The sequence below is a fragment of the Cinclus cinclus genome, chromosome 6 (assembly GCF_963662255.1).
Source record: "Cinclus cinclus chromosome 6, bCinCin1.1, whole genome shotgun sequence".
Classification (NCBI taxonomy): domain Eukaryota; kingdom Metazoa; phylum Chordata; class Aves; order Passeriformes; family Cinclidae; genus Cinclus; species Cinclus cinclus.
The window spans coordinates 27116216-27137363 of record NC_085051.1 but is presented as its reverse complement, the minus strand read 5'-3'; the positions used below and the strand labels follow the sequence as shown (position 1 = coordinate 27137363).

At 48.7% G+C, this 21148-nt stretch overlaps 3 protein-coding genes across 4 annotated transcripts; all 3 read left to right on the top strand.

Annotated features, from left to right (window-relative positions):
• The first annotated feature begins 1106 nt into the window (after window positions 1-1106).
• Window positions 1107-5588, top strand: LOC134045547 (acyl-coenzyme A thioesterase 5-like). Its single transcript, XM_062495369.1, has 3 exons — window positions 1107-1698; window positions 4149-4351; window positions 5007-5588. Exons 1-3 carry the CDS (start codon window positions 1107-1109, stop codon window positions 5586-5588), a joined length of 1377 nt encoding a protein of 458 aa, XP_062351353.1.
• Window positions 5589-9908: 4320 nt separating this feature from the next.
• On the top strand, window positions 9909-14595 carry LOC134045010 (acyl-coenzyme A thioesterase 1-like). Of its 2 annotated transcripts, none has more exons than XM_062494563.1 (3): window positions 9909-10383; window positions 12055-12257; window positions 13999-14595. In XM_062494563.1, exons 1-3 carry the CDS (start codon window positions 9924-9926, stop codon window positions 14593-14595), a joined length of 1260 nt encoding a protein of 419 aa, XP_062350547.1. In that variant the 5' UTR covers window positions 9909-9923. The 2 variants fall into 2 exon arrangements, with proteins under 2 accessions (XP_062350547.1, XP_062350548.1); XM_062494564.1 differs by having other exon boundaries at window positions 9924-10387; window positions 12059-12257.
• A 1349-nt stretch (window positions 14596-15944) lies between these two features.
• LOC134045289 (acyl-coenzyme A thioesterase 5-like) lies at window positions 15945-20920 on the top strand. Its single transcript, XM_062494992.1, has 3 exons — window positions 15945-16476; window positions 19317-19519; window positions 20345-20920. The coding sequence occupies exons 1-3, from the start codon at window positions 15945-15947 to the stop codon at window positions 20918-20920; spliced, it is 1311 nt and encodes a 436-aa protein (XP_062350976.1).
• The last annotated feature ends 228 nt before the right edge of the window (window positions 20921-21148 follow it).

The following is a 21148-nucleotide window of genomic DNA, read 5'->3' as shown; positions in this document are numbered from 1 at the left end:
CCCCTCTCTCCCAGGTGAAGGGTCCAGGGGTTGGCCTGCTCGGTTTCTCCAAAGGAGGTGAAGTGTACCTTGCCATGGCTGCCTTCCTGAAGAACATCGTGGCTGTTGCTTCCCCAGTGAGAAGCATTCCCATTGTGGGAAGGAGTAGGAATATATCCCTCTATGACAAATTGATTTCTCTCCGTTACAAGGATAAAATCATCCCCACATTGACCTTACATGAACACAAAGCCAAGGCCACCAATTCCAAATTTCTTGATTATTCTGATGTCCTTGATGATCCCTTTCAAACCCCTGGCAACCAAAGCCTGATCCCACTAGAGAAAGCTGAGTCTCAGTTCCTATTCCTTGTGGGACAAGACGACCGTGTTGTCAAAAGTGAGTATTATGCTACTGAAGTCTGCAAAGTTCTGCAGGCTCAAGGGAAGGGAAATTTTCAGATTCTCTCCTACCCTGGAACAGGGCACTGCATAGACCCTCCCTTTTTCCCTTTGTACTGCATTGGAAGCCACCCCGTTTTTCACAAGCGGGCTGTCCTGGGTGGGGAGCTCTGGGCTTATTCTAAAGCCCAGGTTCACGCTTGGTCACAGATCCAGGCTTTTTTCACAAATCATTTAATTGTTAACTAATGTACAACAAATAATGTGCAAGCAACACACAACTTTGAACAATCAGATCTGATAAATTCTGCTACATTTATCAGGTCAAACCTTGTCATGGCTACAACTACAGTATCTTCCATGACTTTGCACATCCATAATACAGAAAAAATGGTCTTTAAGTTGACAGCAGTAACATAGCTCATTATTTTTCCTCATTTCACAGGCCGCCTTCAGGTACTGAAAGGTGGCAATAAGGTAGTCCCTGAGCTTTCTCTTCTTCGGGCGGAGATGCACATAGTGCCAGGGAATCGACTGTGATGACTCCGCCTTCCCGTGGGCACTGGCAAGGGTGCAGCAGTGGCTCCAGGCAGACTTGGCATCTTCCCGTACGTGTGTGCCCACAGCATTCCTGCCTCAATTCCCCTCCCCTCGCCCGTGTGTGGGAAACTGCATTTATAGAAGGAGCCTCAGCCTCAATGCAGTGTACTCAACAACTCCGGAGCCATGTGGCAGGTCAGTGCCCGCTCCCTGTGCCGGACCAGCTCCCGCACCTGGCAGAGCCGGCTGTCCTGGCCCGGCCCCGCGCCCGCAGCCTCACGGAGCCCCGGGACAGCCCCGGCCCAGGGACTCTGCTCCATGGCCCCCTCCATCCGCCTGTCGCCCGCCGCCCGCAGCCTCTTCGATGAGCCGCTGGCCATCGCCGTGCAGGGCCTCGGCCCGCGGCAGCAGGTCACGCTGCGAACGTCCTTGCGGGACGAGACCGGAGAGCTCTTCCAGGCCAGTGCCCGCTACCAGGCGGGCGACGACGGGGAGCTGGACCTCGCCCGCTGTCCTGCGCTGCCGGGAGGCAGCTTCTCCGGCCTGGAGCCCATGGGGCTGCTCTGGGCTTTGCAGCCCCAGAAGCCTTTCTGGCGGCTGGTAAAGCGGGACGTGCAGAGCCCCTTCCTCCTGCAACTGGAGGTGTTCGAGGGCCACGGGGAGCGCCCCGGGCAGCTCCTGGCCCAGGCGCAGCACGAGCGGGCGTTCCTGCGGGACGGGGTGCGGAGAGTCCCGGTGCGAGAAGGGAGGATCCGGGCGACGCTTTTCCTGCCCCCCGGTGAGTACCAACTGCAGCCATCCTGCTTTCTCTAAACCGCTGTTTTGTTAGTGAAGGTTGTTCCTTGACCTCTGTGAAGGAGTCCCTTAAAGCCCCATGTCTTTTCCCCCCGTCCTTCCCTCCCCACTCCCATGCCATTGACCAGCCTGGCCATCCTTTCCTGGCCCATGGATGTACCAGGACATAGTTGCAAAAGGAGGCAGAGGAATAACCATTCTTACCCGGGGTTTGAGGTTATAAAAAAACCCCAAAACAACAACCATGAATAAATTCACAGCAAGTGAATGTGAATGTGCCAGGAGGGCTGCTGGAGACAAGAAGCTGCAGAAGAGAGTGGTGGGGAAGGGCTGTGTGACAGTCACTGGCATTCTTACTCACTGGGAGGGGTTGGGGAATCCTTCTCCCTCCTTCCCCCAGTAGCAACTAACTATTGTAACTATGTGGCCCAATGTGTTGGGGTGAATATTTACCGGGAATGAATCTTTCCAGCGGGAAAACACAATTATTTAATTGTGCCGGAAAAGGAGCAGAGTGCCCTTCTGAGATGTAAGGACTGCCCAAGACACCACCTGTTTCTAGCATCTTCTGGGCAGCTACACCAAGATTCCCTGCCAGAGTGCAGGGTGTGGGAAGGCTGATTTCACAGACGTAGCATCCCACCCACAACAAGTCCAGGACTCCCATCCCTGGCTCACTTCTACCCACACCTGCTGACCAGGAGAGGAAGAAGCCATCAGCATAAACTTTATATCCAAAATGTCCCACTTCCCCTGAGCTGAGGCACTTACAGTAAGTCAAATGCTGGTGCATTTCCTCTGAGTCCCCTGACCTCCACTTTTTGCCTGTGTTTTAAAATGATAATCCCTTGCCACACATTCTCTGGCACTTTGAACTGTTTCCTAGGCACCAGGATAAAAAGCATTTATCCCCATCTTACTGCCACCATAAGCAAGGTTCAGCTTAGCAAGACTGTAAGCTCTGTCTGTAGTCAGTATTTCTCAGTTCTATTTGGAGATGCATTTTGCAAGCATGATTTCACCACACTCTAACTGCCCTGCACTGAGATACCCCATCATGATTTTCAGTTCCTGAGCTCTCTTCACCACACATCTCCACATTCAGATTCAGGAGTTGGACACTCCTCAGCAAATAACCTAAGGCTATGTAGAGAAAGAGAGCTCGAATGGCTTTTGCTACAGTACTGTCACACCTCTCTTGAGCACCCTCACAGGCTGTACCACCTTTTCTGGGTTTGTTCAGTGCAAGTCCACAGAGCCCTGCCACACTCAGCAGAGCCACAGACCACAGACAACTGCACTCCTGGCCCCTGGCCACACATCCACTGAGTGCTCATAGCCTGTGAAGAGCCAGTAGATGGGCTGTTGCCTGCATGCAAACAGCCACAGAAGAAAGAGCACAGCAACACTTTTGATGGCAGGGCTCTCCTTGGTCCAGGGCAGAGAATGAACACATGCTGTGCTCTCTCTCTCTCCCCTCACCTCTGTGACACCTGCAGCACATTCCCACCTTCCACCTGTAGCCTTATCTGCAGATGCATGGGCCACTGCAGTGCAGGGTGTGGCAGAAGGGCATCCTCAAAGGGTGGGAGGCATGAGCCCACTCAGGCCTGTGGCTCTCCTGAAGACAGAAGTTTGTGTGATCTAGGTCTTCTCCACTCCCCAACAGCACCAGGGTCATCTTCTCTGGCTGCGGTTTGTGGAGCTTTCCTGCAGGTTGCAGTCCCAAAAGCAATCAGGCTGAAGGAATGCAACATGCAAAGCATTCTCTTTCCCTGCACTTGCTGGACTGGTTCAGGATTCTCCCAGGATGACGAAAAGAGCATCCTGAACCAAGAAAGATCCAAACAGAGATCCGCTGATCACCCACTGAGACACCTGTGGCATCCTGTGCAGAATTTGATGCTGACTGCTGCCAGAGGTGACTGGCAAAGAAATAAAGTACTGATTTGGGTGATTTACAGCTTTTCAAGGGATCCCAAATGTTTAAAAGCTACAATACAAACAAAAAGCTTACAGTTTCTAGTTTGCATTGCATCTATCAAAACATAATACCTTGAGAATTTTTATAGCAGCAGCTGAAGAGCTTGTTGTTACAGGGCTGTTTACAGGAAGAAAATTTGGGACAAGATTCTTTTGCCAAAGACTCTCTGCCTCTTGGCCCTAAGCACAATGCACAGTACTGCTGCTTCTTAAAACAAATAAGGGTTTGCACCTTACCTAAGAGGTTCTGCTCCTGCATTATTTTTCCTCTACAACACACTCTAGAATTTTTTCAGGTGCTGTCACTGCACAGCTGACTGATCATGTCTTTTCCTCAAAAGATGCTTTTCTGCAGTTCCTGTTTGGTACCTCATTTGATGCATTCCAAACCAGAGAAACATTGAAAGGAGTCATTTCAGGCAATTCTGATCTTTCTCTTTTTTGCTTCAGGAGAAGACACCTTTCCAGGGATCATTGATATAGATGGACTTGGAGGAGGTCTTTTTGAGCCCAGAGCAAGCCTGTTGGCCAATCACGGCTTTGCCACACTGGCTCTGGCTTATTATCAGTTTGAGGATCTGCCCCAGGAACCAAAGGAACTCCACCTGGAATATTTTGAAGAGGCAGTGAACTATATGCTGCAGCACCCACAGGTAGGAACACCCCTGTTTCCTGTGGGTACCAGGAACCACTCCTGTAAAATCCTCTCACTTTGCCCAAGTCACCTTTGGAGGAGGCTGCAGAAATATTCCCCTGGCAGGGCTGGCCTTTGCAAGTATTTTGGGTGCCCAAGTTCTAGGAAAAAGAAGGGGCAAGTAGAGATGCACCGGCATGGGGGTGGAGAGAAATAGCAAAGTAGCATCACAAGAGACAGATCAGATATAACCAGGTAGGAAGTGTGTGCAGGAGAAAACCTTCATGAGTTGCCACCGAATGTCCTCCTACAGTCTCAAGAGTGAAAAGAGCATTTGCCAGGATCCAAGACTAATAATTCATAGTGACCTACAAGCTGTCCCCAGATGAATGAAATCATGTCCCCCCACTCCTGGCTGATTTCAGAACACTAGGGAATATTCTGCATGTGAGTGATTGTACATGTGCATGTGCATGTGAGTATGAGTATGAGGAGGAAGTATAGGGGGTGCAGGAGGGTGTGCCTCTCATTTGTCCAGAAGGAAAAGTAAGCATTGCCATCACCTTTCTTCAGGAGGTTTTGCAAACTCTCAGCATTAGACAATCTATCCCTCCATGAAGCAGCTGTTGTGCTTTTCAGCTCAGCACTGATGAGTGTTTCCCCCTCTCTCCCAGGTGAAGGGTCCAGGGGTTGGCCTTCTTGGTTTCTCCAAAGGGGGTGAAGTGTCCCTTGCCATGGCTGCCTTCCTGAAGAACATCGTGGCTGTTGCTTCCCTCAATGCCCCTGTTGCTGCTACATGTATTCCTTTCTCTTACAAGGATAAAATCATCCCCACATTGACCTTACATGAACACAAAGCCAAGGCCACCAATTCCAAATTTCTTGATTATTCTGATGTCCTTGATGATCCCTTTCAAACCCCTGGCAACCAAAGCCTGATCCCACTAGAGAAAGCTGAGTCTCAGTTCCTATTCCTTGTGGGACAAGACGACCGTGTTGTCAAAAGTGAGTATTATGCTACTGAAGTCTGCAAAGTTCTGCAGGCTCAAGGGAAGGGAAATTTTCAGATTCTCTCCTACCCTGGAACAGGGCACTGCATAGACCCTCCCTTTTTCCCTTTGTACTGCATTGGAAGCCACCCCGTTTTTCACAAGCGGGCTGTCCTGGGTGGGGAGCTCTGGGCTTATTCTAAAGCCCAGGTTCACGCTTGGTCACAGATCCAGGCTTTTTTCACAAACCATTTAATTGTTAACTAATGTACAACAAATAATGTGCAAGCAACACACAACTTTGAACAATCAGATCTGATAAATTCTGCTACATTTATCAGGTCAAACCTTGTCACAGCTGTACCAGTACAGCTACAGTATCTTCCATGACTTTGCACATCCATAATACAGAAAATAAACGGGTTTGCCTTTTCTGTTCCCACCTCAACCTTTTTGCTCAAGTGTCAAGGAAAGGAACAGTGGTTTTTGCATCAGCCTTTGACAAAACAGGCAATGTGCAAAATGCACAGTTACATTTCTTGGGTGGTTTCTATTCCTCTAATACTTGACAGCACTTTCCATGTCACTGTGGTCTCTATATGCATCCTCAGGTCATACTAATTATCTCTGATGACAATTGTCTCTGATGACAGTTTCGGAGCAGGGATGTCACTGCTCCTATGGTGAATGTGTCATTGCAAATGGAAACTTCTCTGACCTCTGTGCTGGAAGTGTGTAAGAATGGCTTCTATAGCCAGGATGCTGGGCTGTCTCTGGTTAAGCCTTGAGAAAGGTTGTTTTCCTTCCTTTTTATTGAGGTGAGAATAAAGGAATTTGAAATGGAATTTGAAATCCATGTAGTCATTTGTAGTGTTTTGTTTAGAAGCAGTTTTTGTATCTTGACCACTCTCCCATCCCAGGGTGGGTCAAGGGCCCTGTTGGTCAAAAGGCCTTGAGGGCCTCCTGTCCCTCCTCAGCAGAAAAGTCACACTTGCTCCAAAACATCTGAGTACAATCAACTGCCACCTGCATCCCCAATTTCTTTTTGAGGACAAAACCAGGGGCCAGGGAGCACCATTTCTGTCAGACCTGGAGGGCTGCCACCTCCTTTGTGAATATCATCACCCCACACCAGCTGAACCAGCTGTTCTGGGTTTCTCCATTTTGAAGATGTCCTCCAGGCCAGCCTGGTACACATGGGGCAAACCTCAGAGCCAGCAGCTGCCTCTCAGCCTTGTCATGTTTTCAGCATCTGGGCGTCCCCATTCTAGCCCTTTCCTGCCCAGGATGTTTCATAACAGATGTAATCAGGAGCACTGTCTGACACCTTTGGGCCTGCCCTAGAATGGGTAAAGCTCTCTGAGCGTAGGCTAGAAGAGAATGTGACAGAGCAGGAGGGAGGGAGGAACATAAGTCTTGGAGCAGCTCATGGCCATGACAGATGCTGTCATCACAAAAAGGTGCAAGACGTGTTCCAGAAGATGCTGGGAGAGCAGTGCTGGGCTAGTGGGGCTGTCTCTGCCTGAGATGTTCCCATGCCTGCATCTTGACTGAATTTGAGGGAAAAAAGACAGAGCCTGCGTGAGAAACCCAGGAAGGAGGGTGGCAGCTGTGCCTGTGCCTGTGTCCAGTCCAGCAGGCCTGCTGTAGGAACTTCCACCACAGCAAATAAGCACACTGTGCATCAACAAGTGTCTGGAGAGTGCAGCTGCCTTTTGAAGATCATAGTATCATAGAATAGTTTGGGATGAAATGGACCTTAAATGTCATATAGTCCAAGCCCCTGCAATAAGCAGGGACATCTTCCACTAGATCAGATTTCTCAGAGACCTGTCCAAGCTGATCTTGGTTATTTCCAGGTATGGGATATCCATCGCCTCTCTGGGCAATCTGGGACAGTATTTTACCATCCTAATTGTAAAAAACTTCTACCATATGTCCAATCTGTATAAACTGCCTTTTAGTTTAAAGTCATTGCCCTACTAGTAAATTTGCCCCCATCTTACAGGCCTCCTTCAGGTACTGAAAAGTGGCAGTAAGGTAGCCCTGGAGCTTTCTCTTCCGTGACCTGAGACACTCCATCAGTGAGTATTATGCTACTGAAGTCTGCAAGGCTCTGTAGGCTCAAGGGAAGGGAAATTTTCAGATTCTCTCCTACCCTGGAACAGGGCACTGCATAGACCCTCCCTTTTTCCCTTTGTACTGCATTGGAAGCCACCCCGTTTTTCACAAGCGGGCTGTCCTGGGTGGGGAGCTCTGGGCTTATTCTAAAGCCCAGGTTCACGCTTGGTCACAGATCCAGGCTTTTTTCACAAACCATTTAATTGTTAACTAATGTACAACAAATAATGTGCAAGCAACACACAACTTTGAACAATCAGATCTGATAAATTCTGCTACATTTATCAGGTCAAACCTTGTCACAGCTGTACCAGTACAGCTACAGTATCTTCCATGACTTTGCACATCCATAATACCCACCTCAACCTTTTTGCTCAAGTGTCAAGGAAAGGAACAGTGGTTTTTGCATCAGCCTTTGACAAAACAGGCAATGTGCAAAATGCACAGTTACATTTCTTGGGTGGTTTCTATTCCTCTAATACTTGACAGCACTTTCCATGTCACTGTGGTCTCTATATGCATCCTCAGGTCATACTAATTATCTCTGATGACAATTGTCTCTGATGACAGTTTCGGAGCAGGGATGTCACTGCCCCTATGGTGAATGTGTCATTGCAAATGGAAACTTCTCTGACCTCTGTGCTGGAAGTCTGTAAGAATGGCTGCTATAGCCAGGATGCTGGGCTGTCTCTGTTAAGCCTTGGGAGAGGTCATTTGCCTTTTGTGCCTTCTGTCCATATTCCCTTCAGATGGAAGTCCTCTGGCTTGTGGATATTTCTGGTCCCAAGATGTCACGCAAAAAAACCCTTTTGTTGAATTCACAGCTATTTTGATCTTCTCCTACATGATGTGGAATATTTTAATCTTTGTTATGGATAAGAATTATAATAAAGAGACTGAAATTTGAAAGCCATGCTGTGCTTTGGTTAGAAGCAGGGTTTGCAACCTGACTACTTCCTCATCCCAGGGTGAAGGCTCAAGAATGGTTGCAGCAACTTGGAATCAAAGGCTGCCCAGGTGGGAACAGAAGACTATAGGAGATGGACACATAACCTCCTTACCTTCACTTTCTTCCACAGCTCTTGTGCCACCAAGCCTGGAGAAGAAATGTTGCTGAAGTGTCCAGGACCCTTTCCCTTAGCATCTGCTCCTGCATATGGTCAAACCCATGATCAGATCCAGTAGTGTATGCCACAGAGTGTTAATCTCAGCACTAGCTGGACACCAGACAACATACTCAAATGCTAGATGACAGAACACCTCATCTATTTGGAGAGAAAGGGTAATTTCCATGGTGAATGGAAGACTGCTGAGACGTCCAGTATCTCTGACCACTCAGAATTTCCAATTAGGACAACACTCAGGATTCCCTTAGATGCTTCCACCTCTTTCACACATCTAAGACAGACATGAGGAGCTCAGAGTGCAAGGCATCAGAGGTGCCTGCATCTCCCAGGAAGAGTCTTGGAGCTTCAGGAAACAGTTCTCCCTCTGCAGCTCCTTTTGCATCAGAAGATCCATCTATGCATAAGATGGAGTGAGTTACCTTCTTTTTTAAATCTTTGCACAATCTGTTACTAGAAGAGACAGATGTTTCCTGACCTACCTACCTAGTGTGTATAAGAGCTCCTCCCTTATTGCTCCTGCATCTCTGACCACCCCGATCATCCTTCCTAATACACCCGGCTGTGCAGCTGGCTAGGCCGGGCCAGAGCCTGGTGGAGACATAACCCACATTGTCCATGACTTGGGCTGCCAAGGAGACAAGAAGCCATGGCGAGCTACTGCTGGCGTGGCTTCTCCCTACCTCGGCTGGGACTGGCCCTCGCTGCGGTGCCTTGCCTGAGCAGCACAGCACAGCTGGGCCGTGTCGTGCAGAGCTGTTCCATCTCTGTGCGGTCTGTCCCACACCGGCCCTTCCCTGTCCAGTGAATTCCGTCTGCGATTCTCCTCGGCGGCTCGTCACCCTATCTGCTCGTCCCCTCCCCACGTCTCCTGCCCGCAGCCACCGGCCGGCCGGGAGAGCTCGAGGGGACACCGAGGAACTCGCCGAGGCCCAGATGGGTTTCAAGGATAGGCAGCCTTTGGATGAAGCCTCCCACAACCGGTGAAGGCAGCGGGGGGAAGACAGAAGAGGAGACGAGGATGCAAACGCGCAAAGAACTAGAGAGGCACGGAAATTAGCAGGCAGGGAGGCAGGAGAGAAGCAAGAGGGTGGGACAAGGCAGCTGCCACCCCGCTCCTCCCCACCGGGGCGTGCCAGCGTCCTCCAGGCCCGCGCCCTGCCCTGGTTCCGCAAGGATCTGCCCCAGAAACCGCCCCCAGAGGTGGGACCGACAGCTCCGGAGCATGTGGCAGGTCAGTGCCCGCTCCCTGTGCCGGACCAGCTCCCGCACCTGGCAGAGCCGGCTGTCCTGGCCCGGCCCCGCGCCCGCAGCCTCACGGAGCCCCGGGACAGCCCCGGCCCAGGGACTCTGCTCCATGGCCCCCTCCATCCGCCTGTCGCCCGCCGCCCGCAGCCTCTTCGATGAGCCGCTGGCCATCGCCGTGCAGGGCCTCGGCCCGCGGCAGCAGGTCACGCTGCGAACGTCCTTGCGGGACGAGACCGGAGAGCTCTTCCAGGCCAGTGCCCGCTACCAGGCGGGCGACGACGGGGAGCTGGACCTCGCCCGCTGTCCTGCGCTGCCGGGAGGCAGCTTCTCCGGCCTGGAGCCCATGGGGCTGCTCTGGGCTTTGCAGCCCCAGAAGCCTTTCTGGCGGCTGGTAAAGCGGGACGTGCAGAGCCCCTTCCTCCTGCAGCTGGAGGTGTTCGAGGGCCACGGGGAGCGCCCCGGGCAGCTCCTGGCCCAGGCGCAGCACGAGCGGGCGTTCCTGCGGGACGGGGTGCGGAGAGTCCCGGTGCGAGAAGGGAGGATCCGGGCGACGCTTTTCCTGCCCCCCGGTGAGTACCGGCTGTGCCGGGCTCCTGCCCCCAGTGTGCTGCCTCTGCTTTCGGCCCCGCATTCCCAGGCCCGCAGCCAGACCGCCTCCAGGCTCCCCTGGAGTCCCGTAGCAGGCAGAGGACAGGGGGGAGCTGCGTCTCGCCAGTCGGCACTGGACACTCTTCAAGAAGTGGCCTGATCAGCCCAGCCAGCTTTGATCTACTGGCCGTACTCCTCACACAGAGCAGCTGCATGTGGTGAAGCACATGTGTGTTTCTTTAACTGACTTCTATTGGACATGAAGGCATTAATCACAGTACACTTTTCCTTCCTAAATGCCATGGGAGGTGGAATCAGCCAGTTTTCAAGGTACCTTTCCTCTACCTGGCTGTTTTCCTGGAAATTCAGGTGGTAATTCTTTTGAGTAAGTGGAACACCGCTCTCCTAAACTGTAGAGTTTAAGCCTGTGGCTTCGCTTTCCAGCCTCTCCACACATCCTTAACTTAGTAATGTCCTAAATTGCTGTACCCCAGGTTGCCTTTTGCTGCCACATTTGTCACCATTTCTTCCCTGTTTATGACTAGAAGGTCAAGGAAGACATTGGTCAGAGTTGCCCTGGCAGTGAGGTTTTCAGATTGCCTGACAAATGCTGTCTTGTCCTTCCATCAGCTGTCCAGATTTCTGCTAGTTTTCTGTAGGAAACCTCATCTCTTGCATTAACTTGGTTCTGTAGTAGCCACACCCCCACCACATCCCTCCTTTCGTTCCCGCTGTGATACAGAGGTTTTCACCAAGTGTGTCTCTGGAACTCCGTGTACTCAAGGAGCTCTTCTATGTATCATGTGCCTTCCCCTCTCCCCTTTCTTTCCTGTCTGTCTTGGATAAGTTTTTCATGACAGTGCTAAAACCACACGTGCTGTGCCAGCCAGTGCCCTGCCAGCCAGTGCCAACCAAGTCAGCAGGCTCTGACTGCTCTGACTTCATCTGTCTCCTTGAGGCTGGAGGTGAATTTCTAGTTCTTGCTTGTTACCCAGGTTTGATGTTAGTCTGCAGACACCTGAGGGATGCTTCACCGTCCCTCCGGAGCAGGAATGGAAGTCTCCCTCTTGGCCTCCTCCTTTCCATACTTGGTTAGTACTTGGCAGCAATCCCTCTCAGTCCTTCTGGACTTCAGTCCCTGTCCCATGATGAACCTAATGTAATGCTTCCCTTACCAGGTAAGCAAGGCTGGTTGCAAATACTTTCTTCTCTTAATCCCAGAATAAATGACTGAGGTGCATTTACACTAAAATTGAGAAGCTGGACCCATCAGAAGATGAGGTTTTTTTAAATCGGCCTTCAGAGAAATGCACTAAGAAGCCTTCTGGATATTTTTGAAGCAGAGCTTAATACATTTGCAGTAAATTTACATGATACAGAGAACTAGTTATGACTGTCAAAAGATCCCTTCTCTTCCAGCTGCCTGTTTCCTGATGTTATCTAAAACATTAGCAGGCCTGCTAATTTGTGCTAGTTTGTTTAATCTTGAAGCAATGTAGTCATTTTATTAAAACTGTCACAGTAATTTAGGACCCTCAATACCATAATGCTGCTGTTAATTTTATTTTTAAAGACATGTTTCCAGCTCTATGAATTTGGAATATAGATTAAAAATTGTGGGTTAACGTGTGCTGTTATGTGGTCTCTCTCAGGAAGTGGCCCCTTTCCGGGAATTATTGACTTGTATGGAACTGGAGGAGGACTCCCTGAATACAGGGCATGCCTGCTGGCCAACCACGGCTTTGCTGTGCTGGCTCTGGCTTTCTACAGCTATGAAGATCTCCCCAAAGGGATGAAGGAATTCCACCTAGAATATTTTGAAGAAGCTGTAAACTATATGTTACAACACGCCCAGGTTGGTTTGTTCATTGACTGTCACTACAGTGAACTCTCATTAGTTAGGTCCTGTCAGACTGCAGATGGGGCAGAGCAGCTGTACTTAAAATAGCATTGCAGTTGAGTTGGCTGTTATTCATTTGTTTTATATCTTTAAGTCCCGTTACAATGGGTCTCTGGCAGATTATTCCAACTCTTCCTTTTGAACTGGCCAGGTGAAACAGTGACACTTTGGTCACATACTGGTAATTTCTACTTCATTCGTGTCGTAACTAGGGTGTCGTAACTAGGGTGCTAGTTTCCTGGAGGCTTACTGGACTTTCAGTGGAGATTTTAGATTTATGCTCTGTAGAATGTCCTTCAGAACTAAATGTCTTTTTCATCTGTGGAGCACATAATTTGATACACATTTGATACATACACATTTGATGCTGTGTGTTTTATAAGCTGTTAAAATCACTCCAAATGTTGGTATTTGATAAGTGTGGGTTTTAGTAGCTAGTTGTGCACTTAGGGATCCTTCTAATTCAGCACCTCTTGGAAGAGAACCCTGCTCAATTGTGCATCTCCTTATAAATAGCTGTGAGTGACCGTAGCTGGAATTGCACAAACCAACACTTGGTTTCTCTGGAGAATGAAAAGAAATACCTTCCTCAGCCTCAGAAAGATGAGTAGTTGTTAAAGGTCTTGACTGCTTTTTAGTCCCCTTAACTGCTCATGCCACCTCCCTGCCCAAAAAAGTCTGAAAATTGCTTCCCCTTGCATTTTTTCCCCCTTGAGAGCAGTACAGTACCACTGCCTCCCATTAATACCTCCACTGCTATTCTCACTGGGTTTTTAATATGTTGCAAAGTTTCAGCCATATTTTCTGATTGCCCTCTTCCAATATTTCAGTGTCAGTGGGTTTGAAGCCTATTACACTGGTGATAAGATGCAGAAGGTATTACATTTTGATGCTGTCTCAGACCCTATTTGCCCCTGAGAGTCTCTGGATATTGAAGAGTTGTGGTATTATCTAACCTTCTTCCAGTATCCTTACAGAATTTCAGCACCCAGTAAGCTCATTTAACTTTCTTATTCTAGTTAATTTGCCTTGTGTGAAAGAAAATGAAAATTTTCTTCATTTGACTAGATTGACTATAGGGGACTGTACAATTATCCTAGAAAAAGTATTTTAATATATTATATATTTGAGGTAAACTTTAAATGAGTAAGCTACCTCAGACTACTTCCTGTGAGTTAGATACCAAGCATTCTAGAGAAGTGGGAGAGCAGCTCATGTGGAGCCTGCTACCCCATGTCAGCTTAGTAGGGGAACCTTGAATATAAGAAATACATTAGCATAAGTGATGACAAAATCGTAGTCGTTGCTGACTTTGAGCATTTTGCACTGAAAGTAAGCAGTTGCAGAGGACGCCTCCCCTGCTTCCCCTCTTCTTCTCTCAACTGCATATAAATAAAGTGAATCTGTGACTGCACATTTGCAAGCACAGCTATACTCTCTGCTTCAGCACTGAACCCTGTAGCTTTGTTAGGATGATGTCACAGTCTCAGTAGGGCTTAGGATCATAAATCAAACACAGAACAGTGCCCAGGATCCCTCAGACATGGGCCCTCCGCACAGGAACTCAGTTGCCTGTAGGTGAGATCCAAATTTGGGACAGACCTGCACAAGCAGACACAGCTGCAAACACGGCAACATATTAAAGAAGTGGCATGCCATGGTTCATTGCTTTTGGTTTCTCTTCTCTCACCTCCAGGTTAAAGGTCCAGGAATTGGTTTGCTTGGACACTCGAAGGGGGGTGACCTGTGTGTCTCCATGGCCTCCTTCCTAAAGGGCATCACAGCCACTGCCCTCATCAACGGCTCGGTGGCAAATGTGGGTGCAGTGCTCCACTATAAGGACATCACCATTCCACCCCTTGGTACCAATACAAAACGCATCAAGATTGGCAAATCCGGGATTGTTGATATTATTGATGTACTGAACAACCCACTAGAAGGGCCTGACCAGCAAAGCTTTATCCCTTTGGAGAAGGCTGAGTGTTGCTTCTTGTTCATTGTTGGCCAGGATGATCACAACTGGAAAAGTGAATTCTTTGCAGTTGAGGGGAGCAAACGTTTGCAGGCTCATGGGAAAGAAAAGCCTGAGATAGTCTGTTATCCTGGAGCAGGACACTACATTGAACCTCCCTTTTTCCCGATGTGTGCAGCCTCAATGCACCTGCTATTTGGCAAGCCTGTGATGTGGGGAGGGGAGCCCAAGGCACACTGTGAGGCACAGATAGATGCTTGGCAGCAGATCCAAGCTTTCTTTCGTAAACACCTCACAGGCAAGCCATCCAGTAAGCTGTGATATGAATTAGGTTACTGTTACTAATGAAGATGCTGGTTTTGTTAAATTGTTTTGTCTGATGGTTCAGAATGAGAACAAGGAACGTCAGAGAAGAATAAGCTATTAGGTTTCTTGGAGGATGATGGTGGGTGAAAGCAAGAAAGCAGCTTCCTTTTTACACCCTCCTCTAATCTTGGTTAGAGGTCTTGGCCTCCTGTTTTATGTAGTACAGGGTTATAAGTTGTGGAAAACAAATGGTGATGAGGCTATGTGTGCTTTGAGTGTGAATTGAAGTGGTAGTAACTCATCCAAGCTGAGAACTGGAATGAAAATATGCCTTGGCCTTCTCAGAGGAAATACATGCCATTTTCGAGCTTTGTGTTCTAATTCCAGTATTCTAGTTTTTCTGAAAGCAGTAATCTGCCTCCAGTAATCTTTCTGTTCTCCCTGTGCACTTCTCCTTCTTCTGTTGATCCTTCCCCTTCTCCCAAACCACTAAAATGCAACTGCCTTAAAAATATCTAATATTTCACTTACCAAAAGCAGCAGTACTGTGCCTGCACCCTCAGGTAACACTTCACACTTATAGGCAACCAATAGGCCGTAGCTTGATGTGATGTTCTGAGCGCATACAGTAGAAACATTTAAACGGTCTGTGGAAGTTCGTAAGCGTGAAGAAAGAACAGGTCCCCTTAGTTACCGTCCTGGAGCCGCCCACGGGTGTCTCCTCAGCATGGCAGGGTATAGCTGTGGAGATCCGCAGCACTGTCGGAGCTCCCTGCCGTACATTCCCCAAATGCCTTTTCAGCTGTCAGCTCCTAAGGGCTGCTGAGAGCAGCCCGGCTGCGGGGCTGGCACGGCGGTTCCATGAGGCCGTGCGGGCATGAGGCGGCCTGGAAGGGGCCGGAGGGCGACCGGCCCGCTGTGGCGGAGCGGGGCTCCGGCTGCACACCTGTGCAGCGGGGTGAGCGCTCAGCCCCGCCGGGCATCGACAGTAACTTGGTACCCAAGCCCGGGGTTGAAGGAGAAGGCGCTGGGTGCCGCCGGCGCATTTGCACTGTGTGTCCGAACACGTTGTAGCCGCCGGTGCCTGCAGCCCGTACCCGGCCTCTGCTGTTGCCCGTTTGTACGTTTTGCATCACCCTACTTGTAATGGATTAAAGTGACACTTTAACCGCGGCCCACGGCTCTCTACTTCTGTCGGTTGGATGGTTTAGGGAGGCGGGAGCGGCCCGGCGCTGGCGGCCTTCCGGGGCTGGGGGGCGGGGAGGGGCTCTGCTCTCTATTGGGGCCGCCTGGAGGGGGCGGCGGCCGCGGTACCGATATTGCGGGCGGCGCGGCCGCACCGCGCACCCGCCAGTGCCGCCGCCATGTGGAGAGCGCTGGCCGCCGCCCCGGCCCGGGCCCTGCTGCGCACCCCGCCGGCCCGGTGGGTTGCCAGCCTGGCCGTGTCCCCCGCCGCGGGCCCGGCGGACGAGCGGGTAGAGACGCGGGTGGCGGGGCTGAGCCCGGGGCAGCCGGTGACCCTGCGGGCGGTGGCGGCCGATGACCGCGGCTGCCTCTTCCAGTCGTGCGCGCACTACCGGGCGGACAGCCGCGGGGAGCTGCACCTGGGCACGGACGCCTCCCACGGCGGGGACTACACCGGCGTGGAGCCCATGGGGCTCTTTTGGAGCCTCGCCCCCGCCGGCATGGAGAAGCCGTACCAGCGGCTCGTTCCCCGCAGCACCGGCGCCCCGATGAAGGTGGAGGTGTTGGTCCACCAAGGCCACAGCCCGCCCGGTTCCATGCCCGGGCCCGTGGTGGCCAAGGCCGAGGTGCAGAGATTATTCACGGCCCCCGGCGTGCGGAGGATCCGGCTGAAGGAAGGAGTCGTAAGGGGCTCCCTTTTCCTGCCGCCGGGTGAGTGCCCCGGCCCGAGACCTTCTCCCCGAGGCCGGCGGGACGCTCCGCCGTCTCTGACCAGAGCAAGGAAAGTCTCGTAAAACAAACCCCTGAAGAGGCTATCACCCGGGGAATCGGCGTTCCCTAAGAGCCGAACGCCGCCCTGCAGGACAGGTGGCCCTGAACGCTTAAGGAGATAGCCCAGGTGCTCGTCGCGGCAGCGTCCGGCTTGTGCTTGGCCAGCCCGCCTGGTCCTTCTCGGCGGCACCGAGCAGGGCGGGCACGGAGGCGGCTCTTGCGGGACGGGCCGCGGCTAAACGAGAACAGGGCTTGTAGAGTTTATTTACTTCATCGCTGTGCTCGGCCTGTGGTTTTTCAGTAGGTTTGATGTTTGCTCTGGAGTACCAGAATATAACATCCAGAAAAGCTGATGTGCTTCATTGTTTGAGCATGTGCTGAATGTCCCAAGGATTTTACCCTAAGTAGGACTGAATTAAGGTACTTTTCTTCCCTGTGAAACACAAACCAGGAAGCGGAGCAGCAGATGAGATTCTAGAAAATACACATATCTCACCTCTGTTACTACAGAGTTACTAGAGTTAGTAGTTGGGTTACTTTTGTGGTATAAAACCAAAATGTATTTATGAGCAAGTTCTCCTGTTCTGCTTATCAGATGGCTGTGCTTTAAGAGATCGGATATTCTGGTGGTCTGTGAGTGGTGTTTGAAAACAAAACCTTACACCAGTGATTGTATTTGTACACCTGAGCTAGGAGTTAAACTTATTATAATTCCTTGAGTGTCGTGGGTACTGGAACTGCGCTCCACGTTACCTCTAATTTAAAACTACTTTGTTCAGCAACTCCTGTATCACTACACTTATTAAGTATTTAAGTATTTTCATTCCAAGCCAAAGGTTTTTTTTTTTTATACATTTAGATACGGTTCCAAAGTCCACTGAGGAAAAAAACAACAGAGATTGAACTTTGAATTTCAGATGTTTAGTCAGCATGCTGGATTTTCCATCTCTGAGATGTTGGTTTTGATCTATCCTGCCTTAGAGGATGAGTTTGATTTCTGCTGAGCTCAGTGGGAATCCAGAGATCTGCAAGATGAAACTGCATTTTCCCCTTTAGAAAGTCTGGCATTGTAATAGTGTGGAAAAGTTTGGAATCATTGCTTAAATGATGTTGCCATCTGTCATGATGGAGGATCCAGTTACAGCATTACAACCATACCCTTCTTTGCTCCAGGGACAAAAAAATGTTAATATTTGTAAGGTAGGAATCTTAAATGTGAAGCATTCTTAGTAAAAGTGAGAGGATATGAGTGGACTTATGATGTACTTTTAGCATGAAAGCGATTTCTCAGTTCAGGCATAAGAGTTACAGATGTGGAGGTTTGTTTGTTTTTAAATGTTGGTAAAGTTGTCTAGCCCATTTTATCCTGCTTTTTAGTGAGTTCTGCTGGAACCGTATACTTGGGCATGTGTAGGCACTCAGGCAGTCCAGGATCCTTGTGCAAGTTTAAGGGTGTCTTCATGAGAGAGAAGCACATTCATCTATGACTGTGTTCAGATTACATGCTCTTGCTAGAAAGCTTTCCAGGTAGGACTGATGATTGAATACATATTTTCTTGCCATCTAGGCTGGCCGCTGCTAACTGACGGTTCCTGCTGATCATAGCATTATAATAAATTTATCCCAACATATTTTCTCTCAATAGAGTATTTAACTTCAATGAAAAAAAAATCAGAACTGAATGAGTAAGAGCCCAAAAGCATGTTTCAGTCTTTCTGACTTCTTAATGCTTTAATTTATGTCTTATACATTTAGCATGTCTTATACAAAACTTCCTTTTCTCAAGTGTGTTGGAATGCCAGAGACTTTAGCACATACAGGTAGTGTCAGAGAGTTCATACGCTCTTGCAACAAGCATGTCCTCTTTGTGCTGAGATAGTTGTAATGAGCTGGGTTGGGGCACTTCAGATGTGACATCTGGTGTTCAGGTGAAAAAAAAAAAAAAGAAAACCAAAATTGCTTGCTTGGGGTCTCTAAAGCTCCACTAAGTAGCATCTTTAGCCTTTTAACCTAAGATCTCCTGGCTTGGCATACAAGCATGTTACAACATGGCCTTGGCTGCAGAAGCACAGCTGTTTAAAGTTGTGGCTCTGATTATTTCTGTAGTTTGGTGGGATATGTTATACACGTATGCATGCACGTTTATCTGTACTTCAGTCATGCACACACAACTGCATCTATACAGCTCTTAGTTCTGCCTTCTGTCCTGTCACATCTGCAGGAGCAGTTCTTCTGCCAAGTCTTACAGTGCTGATGTGGAGATACAGATAGTAAATCCAGTTGATTTTAACAATGGGTTATATTTGTTGGGCTTTGCTCAATGCAGTTTATTATGGAGTTTACATAAGTTTTGTAGAATTCACTTCAAGGGCTCAGTGTTCTTGCCTCATTATGCATGAGTTTGCACTTGCAATTAAGATGTAACTTTGTAGGAAAATAGCTGATTTGGTGTATTATTGGTCTGGGGGCAGGAGGTTAAGACCATGGAAAAGTACATTTAGAACAGTTGATGGGGGTTTTTGTTTTGTTTTTAAAAAGCAAAACCTGTAACTTCATGTATTTTTTACAGGAATGTAAGGACCTGGGCCGCCTCTTAGTTTGAAATACCTGAAGTGGATACAGCACTGGTTCTCTTAAATCTCAGCTGTGCAAATGGAAAAATAATGACTATTAATAGCAACTGTCTCAAGCACTTTGTATTTTGTTGTTCACTCTTCACCGGATAGATTTTTGTGTCCTGTTTGATGACTTTTCCTCTGTATCTCCTCTCTTTAATATAGGGGATGGTCCCTTTCCAGGAGTGATTGACATGTATGGTGATGAAGGAGGCTTGATTGAATTTAGATCCAGTCTCCTGGCTACCCGTGGTTTTGCTGCTCTTTCTTTGCCATATTTTGACTTTGAAGATCTTCCTAGGGTCATGAAAGAATTAAAACTTGAGTACTTTGAGGAGGCAGCAAGGTTTCTACAGCGTCACCCAAAGGTGAGTGCAATGAGAGATCTCTTAGGACTAGGGAGGATTTAGCAGTTATGCCAAAGTGGTGGTAGTGGTGATTGTTATTTTTATATTTGAATATCAGTTTCTTCTGGGCAAGCTCAGGCCCAAAAGTGGCTGACACATATGACTGGGGAGAGTGGATTTCTACCAGTACGAAATGTCTGTTAAATTCTTGCTGGAGCTAGAAGCTTGCTGATCAGTAGGATAGTGAATGCTGGAGTACCCTCTAAACAGGACCAGTGGTGATAAAAATATTGGGTTTGTTTTTTTTTTTATGTGAAAGCATTTAGTTTTGAGAGGATGATGCAACACTGCTCAATAGTAGTTGAAAGAATGAATTTGATGATGTGGGATGTTGCTTTCAGTTTTACTTTCCAGGCTAGAAAAGGACAAGGCAAATGCTACTTATTTAATCCTTCAGATGCTATTTGTGAAGTTACTTTACTTTCCTGAGACATATGAAACAGTAGACTGGGCTTGAATTTCCTGTTACCTGTTTTAGGAAAATGAGAAAAAAATTTGCATTAACATATTTAGTAGGGACCAGGTAAGGATCGAGTGATGGTATGTCATGTGCCTGTCTGCATTTCTGGGGGGGTTTGGTATCTCTTGGTGTCTCTGAAAAATAAGACTGTAAACAGAAGAAGGAGCCTGGGTCCAGACTGTCACTTTCCAACAGATTGCATCAATAATTAACCTGAGTGTTTTTAATAAACCATCTCCAAAGTCAATTAATGGCTAATCCCATTATAATGTATGCTTCCTTTATTCCTTTCTTCCTCTCTTCTCCACCCCCTATTTTATCTGAAGGTGAAAGGACCAGGAGTTGGAGTGATTGGGACTGGGAAAGGGGCAGAATTGGCACTCTCCATGATCACCTTCCTGCCAGAGGTGGTGGCTGCTGTCTCAATCTCTGGCTGTAGTTCAAACACAGTTGCAGACCTCCATTATGGTGACATGACTCTGCCCGGGCTGCGTTTTGATATGAAGAAAGTCAGTGTCTCTGACTCTGGTGTATTTGACATTTTTGAAGCTCTGGATGACCCAACAAATCCTGCTAATTCTCCTAGTGTGATCCCCATTGAAAAAGCAGAAGGCCACTTTCTCTTAGTGGTGGGGGAAGATGATCGGATGTGGAAGAGCTCCTTATATGCTGAGCTGGCAATCAAGCGTCTACGCCAGCACGGGAAAGAGAACTTTGAACTCCTGAGTTATCCGGGAGCAGGTCACCGAATTGATCCTCCTTCTACTCCCTTTTGTCAGGTAGCTATGGATCGTGTTTTGGGGGTGCCTGTTCTCGGGGGTGGAGAGAGCAAAGCACATGCCCATGCACAGGAACACTCCTGGGGAAAGATTCAGGAGTTTCTGCACTTGCATTTGGGATGAACACCTAAGCACATGCCAGCAGTTGCAGATCTGCAAGGACTGAACTTGAGCCACCAAAATGACTGATGATGACTGGTGAATTGAAGGGATTGACTGAGACAAGCCTTGAAATGTGAAAATAAACAAATGAGTACTTTGTTACAAGTAAAAATCTAAAAAGAAAGGGATTTATGTGGAGCAGCCTAAGTTAGTTTGAGTAGACAAACAAGAGGCATGAAACAACAGGTA

What these genes read in the sequence shown, in the direction of transcription:
- LOC134045547 (XM_062495369.1), top strand. Translation starts at nt 1,107, where the DNA reads ATGTGGCAGGTCAGTGCCCGCTCCCTGTGCCGGACCAGCTCCCGCACC. An exon ending in GACGCTTTTCCTGCCCCCCG is followed by an intron (nt 1,699 to 4,148) that starts GTGAGTACCAAC and finishes TTTTTGCTTCAG; the next exon opens with GAGAAGACACCTTTCCAGGG. An exon ending in ATATGCTGCAGCACCCACAG is followed by an intron (nt 4,352 to 5,006) that starts GTAGGAACACCC and finishes CCTCTCTCCCAG; the next exon opens with GTGAAGGGTCCAGGGGTTGG.
- LOC134045010 (XM_062494563.1), top strand. Translation starts at nt 9,924, where the DNA reads ATGGCCCCCTCCATCCGCCTGTCGCCCGCCGCCCGCAGCCTCTTCGAT. An exon ending in GACGCTTTTCCTGCCCCCCG is followed by an intron (nt 10,384 to 12,054) that starts GTGAGTACCGGC and finishes GGTCTCTCTCAG; the next exon opens with GAAGTGGCCCCTTTCCGGGA. An exon ending in ATATGTTACAACACGCCCAG is followed by an intron (nt 12,258 to 13,998) that starts GTTGGTTTGTTC and finishes TCTCACCTCCAG; the next exon opens with GTTAAAGGTCCAGGAATTGG.
- LOC134045289 (XM_062494992.1), top strand. Translation starts at nt 15,945, where the DNA reads ATGTGGAGAGCGCTGGCCGCCGCCCCGGCCCGGGCCCTGCTGCGCACC. An exon ending in CTCCCTTTTCCTGCCGCCGG is followed by an intron (nt 16,477 to 19,316) that starts GTGAGTGCCCCG and finishes TCTTTAATATAG; the next exon opens with GGGATGGTCCCTTTCCAGGA. An exon ending in TTCTACAGCGTCACCCAAAG is followed by an intron (nt 19,520 to 20,344) that starts GTGAGTGCAATG and finishes TTTTATCTGAAG; the next exon opens with GTGAAAGGACCAGGAGTTGG.